At 33.2% G+C, this 6,840-nt stretch overlaps 1 protein-coding gene across 2 annotated transcripts; it reads left to right on the forward strand.

Moving 5' to 3' along the window:
• Nucleotides 1–4,225, forward strand: LOC101501574 (protein SLOW GREEN 1, chloroplastic-like). 2 transcript variants are annotated; one of them, XM_004493848.4, is made up of 2 exons: nucleotides 1–1,224; nucleotides 3,948–4,225. In XM_004493848.4, the coding sequence occupies exon 1, from the start codon at nucleotides 134–136 to the stop codon at nucleotides 1,196–1,198; it is 1,065 nt and encodes a 354-aa protein (XP_004493905.1). In that variant the 5' UTR covers nucleotides 1–133; the 3' UTR covers nucleotides 1,199–1,224; nucleotides 3,948–4,225. The 2 variants fall into 2 exon arrangements, with proteins under 2 accessions (XP_004493905.1, XP_073222248.1); XM_073366147.1 differs by lacking the exon at nucleotides 3,948–4,225 and adding an exon at nucleotides 1,473–2,098.
• Nucleotides 4,226–6,840: the final 2,615 nt, after the last annotated feature.

Raw genomic sequence — 6,840 nt, forward strand, 5'->3', positions numbered from 1 at the left:
ATGGAGAAATAATAGAATAGTTTTATCTACCCTCCTTTGGCTGTAATACCATTTTTCCGTGAGAGTGAGGGTTTTAGTGTTTAGGCTTTTCTTTTGTTGCTCAATCTGCTTCTATACACACACTTACTCAATCATGGATTCCATGCCTAACCTTCGTCACTCCCATCTCCCACTCAATTACAACCGTTCATCATTCCCATCCTCCTTATCACCTTCCCTCACCTTCACCTCCCTCCCACCACCTCAATTTCCGCTTCCCTCATCGTTTAAACTACAATCCATAAGAGCCTCATCCTCCTCAAACGACCCTGCGTTTCACAAGCAAAGAAAAACCCCTTCACTACCAAACCCATTCCAAGCCCTAACCCCTCTCTTCTCCCCCGTCGTTGAAACCACCTGCATCGTCATTGCCGCAACCGCTTTCTTCTTCATGCGTTTCCACCACAGTCCCGTCATCGCCGCCACGCTCGCACCTCCGACTACCGCTGAAACCTCAACGGTAAAGGAAAACGTCTCAACGGAAGAAGATGCGGAGAAGGCAATCGAAGCACGATTGAGCCAAAATCCAAACGACGCTGAAGCTCTTCGCGCTCTTATGGAGGTTAAATTCAGAGCACGAAAGGTCGACGAGTCGATTGGAGTCATAGACCGTTTAATCGAAATCGAACCTGAAGAAATGGAGTGGCCTCTGCTGAAAGCAAACATGTATATCTACAACGACGACCACGAATCAGCGAAAACATTATTCGAGGACATTCTGAAGAAGGATCCGCTTCGAGTGGAAGCTTTTCATGGTCTCGTAATGGCGACTTTGGAATCGCATGAACCGTTGAAAGGATTGTTGAAAAGAGTTGAAAAAGCAATGGAATTGTGTAAGAAACAGAAGAGGGTTTCAGATGTTAGAGACTTTAGGCTATTGGTTGGTCAGATTAAGGTGATTGAAGGGAATTTCTCTGAGGCACTTAAAGCTTATCAGGATTTGGTAAAAGAAGAACCAAGAGATTTTAGGCCTTATCTATGTCAGGGTATTATATATACCTTGCTTAGAAAGAAAGATGAAGCTGAGAAGCAATTTGACCAGTTTCGCAGGCTTGTTCCGAAGAATCATCCTTATAAAGAGTATTTTGATGATAACATGTATGGCACCAAGTTTTCTTCGCAGAACCTCGAGAGGGAAGGAGCTGCTGCTAGGAGTTGAGAAGATGATTCTAATTAGAGGTCCTTGTATGAGTTTCTGTCAATTTTCTATTACTGCTTTGTGGTTATTAGATAAATGCTTTCGGATAGTAATTGGTATGCTGATGTAGGTGATTAGTTTAATAGTTTAATAGTTATGGTGGTTCAGAATTACTGCTGGTTGGTTTTGCTGTGGGTATATATAGAACTAGCTTGAATAAACTTCTAAAAGAACACTAGCCAAGAAAAAAATATTAAAAGAATATTTCAATAACTATGAGCTTTTTTATATGTAGTAAGTAGTGGCTGCTTTGGTGTCGTATCGTAGCGGCACCTTGGAGTGATGCAGCGCTGCAAATTGGGGTCGCAATTTGGGCTGCAATATAATAGTTTTTGATGTCAAAACTGCATGCGGCCGCAATTGAGGCTTCAACACCTGCAACAATTGAGTCTGCATCGGCCACATTGGGTCACAATTCTCCATAATTTCAAGGATTGCGACAATAACCATTACTGTGACCGCTATTTAAAACCCTAGCGACTGCTATGATGAAGCTCTTGTAAAAGCCCGAATATGCCCTAAACTTATGTTCATTCTTGCTGTTTTTTTTTTTGTCATTTCCTTCCTGAAATTCTAAATGTCAACTAAACGGGGATTTACTGTCTTTTCATCTCTTCTCCAAAACAGCTTCTTATCCCCCCTAAACCCTAAACGGCTTTGTCTTGCCTCCTCCTTGTGTGACTTTCCGGCAACCTGTTGCAAGACTCTCTGGTGGCCATTGTACTTATTCTAAATTCTAAATGCTTAGATGAGTCATTTTAATCCCCCAAGATTAAAATTAATTTGCTTTTTATTGGTTTTGAATATTGGTTATAATGAATTATGATTATTAGTTATGAATATGCCATTAATTTTGTGTTATCTCCTATTTTTGAGCTTTTACATGTGTATGGTACAAATTTCTTGTCTTGTTTCCCTAAACATTGACGTAGCTGCATTACTGCTATAGCATTTTGAGAGTCACTCGCCGCTATTCGAGATTGACTACATAGGGTTTTTTAAATATATTCTTGTATAAGTTGAAATCAATTTCTACACCTCGGAAATTTAGAAGCTTTATTATTAAATTTATTTTTAACCGTACTCGTTAGTGAGCAGACATTAACTTAATTTAATCAAGAAGATAATCCTAACTAGGCAATTGTGTATGGTCAATGATGAGAAGGTATTTTGATGCTGAAAAACCAAACTATCAATAGCTTCTGTTTTTAATATTTTAAGGCACTAACTTTTGATTGGTTTCGAACCTCTGCTTTATCTCCTTCTTTTCAGTGTTTCTTTTGTTATAAAAAGTTTTTGTTTTTGTGTGTTTTCATTCTATCTTTTGAGAGCTACAAGAGTCTAGCAGTAGATAGATAGCCATACAGTATTACAGGACAGTCCCAATACAGTTTATTTTCTAGTGAAAACAAACATGTAGATATACAAATATATGATTACCATTTGAGTGAATTTGGGTTAAACTGACAGAGGAATTCTCTGTCTCTTGCCATGTCAAAAGAAAAAGAGAAAATGAATGCTTATCTGGTTAGCCTCAGATGGTTTATCGTCTTATTAGGGTCTTAGGGTCCCGTAGTACTGATAGTTTCACAACTACAACAACAATAACAACAACCAAGCCTTTCCCACTAAGTAGGGTCGGCTTCCTCAATCAAACGGCGTCCTAATGTTCTATCATATAATATATCTTTTTCCAGCTCATTAATGTCTAGGTCTTTCCTAATAATTTCACAACTAAAGTACAAATTTGTGACAATTTTAGCTAAACTTTTACCTTGAAGCCTAGTTCAATTTTGTCGATTGCATGTAAGCCTGCCAATTCATTGATGAGTCTGTAGATCTAGATGACTGCTGCATGTATTTTCTTAACATGGTAGTTTTATTAATATGACTATAGTACTTTGGATCTTTTGTTCATTATTTATTATGTGTGATCATGTTCAATTTCTAGCTTGTAGCTTAAAAATTGAAAAAGCATGTCAGTCAAATTGCACTTTCATGGATGTGATTATGTAATATGTCCTGTTTAGTGTCTACTCAACTGTCTTATTTGGTATCTCTATACAGTATACTTATGTAACTCCATGGGATGCATATATAATATAAATCCGGGAATGAAGGTTATGATATTTTCACACGATTATGTGATCTAGTTATTTCATTTTCTGAGGGGATTCCAGGGAGTTCTCATGATCTGGACCAAGGTTTTAAATTGCGGTTGTGATTACATGCGATCTTAAGGGTGTGGATAAATGTGTTTGATGCAGCCGCAATTGTGGTCTCAATACAATCATGTAGGTCCCAAAATCCTAGTCGGTCAATCATGTCAAGCTTCTCAGCTTGTGTGTGTGGTGCCTGTGTTGGGTAGTCAGTACACATTTTTTTACCGTTGTGTGTTTGATACTGTTATAACACAATAAATGAGCACCTTGAGTAGTCTCTTGAGTGCTTCTAAGGTTTACATTTTTGTACGTGTTTACATTCATAGGGTACACTAATAGTAGTTGTTTCCTAACTAATACTCAATATGTTTGAATTGATGTCAATTTTCATGAAACATGTTATGACTTTAAACCTAGTTGAATGTCAAAATGCAATTTTGTTGATGAGTCTGTGGATCTAGACGACTTCATGTATTTTCTCTTAATCTACAAGTTTTCGTCTATTTCTATACCTGGATGACTGGTTCTTTTGCCCCTCATTTTACTAGGTCCGTTCTGGTTCTATGTTGTAGTAAACACTGTAATTACTTCAACACTCAAATCTCAGCGATGAAGTCCTACCATCTAGCAACGGCATACATAGTTGGACTAATCAGAAAAAGGTTTCAGAAGGGCCATGTGAAATATGTAAGGGGTGCGTGAGTTGAGCATGCAAGAATCTGCAAATATCTCCTCTTAGATTTCTCTTAGATTTGATAACCCTCACTTTGTCCTCTACCCCAATACTTAAAAAAAAAAAATAAATAAATCCATTTTACTCATCATTTATACTTTCTCTTTTCGAAAATTTTTGAATCCGTTTTTACCTATCAAATATTGTTTCTGAAATTTTCATTAGTAAAAAAAAAAATAGAGAAATTTTTTTGCAACAAGTGTTTTTCTTTTTCAAAATTTTTGGTAGGCACAAAAAAGCTGTGAAATATTTTTGTCTATTTGATTTTTTATTTTTGAAATTCCGGTAGAAAGATAAAAAAAGTTGAAAAAATTTTGTATACCAAAATATTCGTCTTTTAAAATCCTGGTAAGCAAAATTGATAATAACTTGTCTATGAAATTATTGCTTTTGAAATTTCCAGTAAAAAGATAAAAAGTTGAAAATCCCGGTAAGCAAAAAAAAAATGATAATAATTGGTCTATGAAATATTTGCTTTTAAAATTTTTTGTATTAAAACAAATCGATTTTGAAAATTCGGATATGCAAATAAAATGTTGAAAAAAAATAGTTTTTTGATTTTCTGGTTGTTATTTTTTGGATTGGAGAAATTAAAAAATAAATTTTTTGATAGTTATTTTTAATTGAAAATTTGATTTTTCAAATTTTTTATAGTTATTTTGTTAATATGAAAATTTAGAAATAAAATAACTATTAAAAATTCATTTTCAAATTTTTTCAGTTAGCAAAATAATTATCGAAAAATGCCAAAAATGAATTTTTTGGTTCAAGAATTTAAAAGGAGAAAAATGACTTTTTTAGGAATTTTTTAATGGGATATGTGTAAGTTGTCCAAATTATTTTTACTCTTAGTATTGACAATATGGATATTTTTGAAAGAAACGTATGATAAATATAATTGTGGGATACCAAATACAATTTTCCTCCGCTCTTTGGACGATAATTTCCATATATTTCACTTGGGTAGTGGTTAGTGCATGCGGTGTGTTATATTGTTTGATGGAACATTATATCATCAAATCAATATTCTCTCTAAAAAACTGGGTGTCATTATTGGCAACACATGTGTTCTATTTGTTTGGCTTAGTCTCTGTTTAGTTTCACGTCCATCAGCTGCAATATGATTGAGATTAAACGATGTTGGGATCTCAATTGCGAAATTGATTCTGGATCTTAAAATTTATTCTAGGTGAAGCGACATTCTCTAGCTTTCAAGTTCAGTTCAAATCAATTCTCAAATATTCATAAACAAAATTTCAACTTTACCCTTCTAAAAGACCCATTCATTTTGTTTGTTTTTGGTACTATTTTTTCTAAGAAATAAAAGGTCCGAGTCCTTAGTTTAAACGAACTACATGGATGTGCCCCTTATTTTACCACCCCAGAATCAAATAAAGGTTTAACTTTGCGGAGTCCTAATTCAAACTTAGCCCACATAAAATACTAGTCGCCAAAATTCACTTATGAATTAGGATTGTTTGAAAATTATATCGAAATAATTTTTAATTTGAAAAATCAAACTGCAGTGAACCAATTTATTAGTCTAAATCGAATAGAATTGATTTTAACTTAATTATTTTTATTTCGATAGATTAAATTTTACATAATTATCCTTAATTGCTTCTAAAAATTTAAATTTGGTTTTAGTTTTAATTCGAACTGAAAATTGATTCAGTTTTAATTTTTAAAAATTAGTTCGATTAATAAACTGTTTTTGAAAAAATAATGTGATTTTTAATTTTTATAAATCAAATCAATTAACAAACAGTTCACTTATACAGTTTTGTTCAATTTTTAATTTTTTTTAAGACCCCTATAAAATATATTGAGGTTGAAAGTCCAACAAAAAATAAAAATAATTAAACTTTAGTACAATTTATTTACTATTAACTTAATTATGATTATGAATGACTCGAGTAGAGTTGTTATATTTAATATTTCGTTGTAAATAATGAATTTTACTAATTTAACATTTGATTAATGTCATAATATATTAATGATGAGTTTCACATGCTTTCTGGATGAGTTTTTTTAAGATCTTCTTGATGAGTTTTTGATTGTAATGCTTATATGTAAATTACATAAGAGATTAGCGATGTATTATAGAGTTAAAGGGATTTCGAGTTAAGGGATTATTAATCTTTGATCTAATCTCGCAAGCTAGCTCTAATAATTGTTGTGAAGGAATTGATTGTAACTGAAGTAGTTGTCAAGTTATTTGAGTGGCAAATATGTGTAAGTTTGTTATTCTGTATTTTTAGGTTCATGTTCCAAGCAGTTAAAATAAAAAAGTTCATAAATATAATGAAAGTACTCCATCCCTATTGAAAATTGAGTTTTATTTTGCTGAAATTATTATTATTATTATTATAATTTTGTGTGAAGATAACATTGTTGTTATGCTACCTTCAGGAGGAACAATCAAACGTTTTTTATTTTTTGAAAATAACTACGGCATCATCTCTGGTGTCATTTGGATTAAAAGGAATTGGGCCCTAAAGCCCATTAAAATAAGATACCATCGGTCGGTTTCTTAGGGCAAATTTAACCCAAAGAAAAAAACGTATTCGAGCATTCTTAGACCTATAAATACGAGCATTGCAAATCTTTTCCAACTGCACTCAGTACAGCCACACTGATTAGGGTTTCAATCTATTTCGATTGAGATTAGCAAATTTTGTTCATCCTATTTACGTTCTCTTCTTTTA

Source organism: Cicer arietinum, chromosome 3, assembly GCF_000331145.2.
Source record: "Cicer arietinum cultivar CDC Frontier isolate Library 1 chromosome 3, Cicar.CDCFrontier_v2.0, whole genome shotgun sequence".
NCBI classification, from domain to species: Eukaryota; Viridiplantae; Streptophyta; class Magnoliopsida; order Fabales; family Fabaceae; genus Cicer; species Cicer arietinum.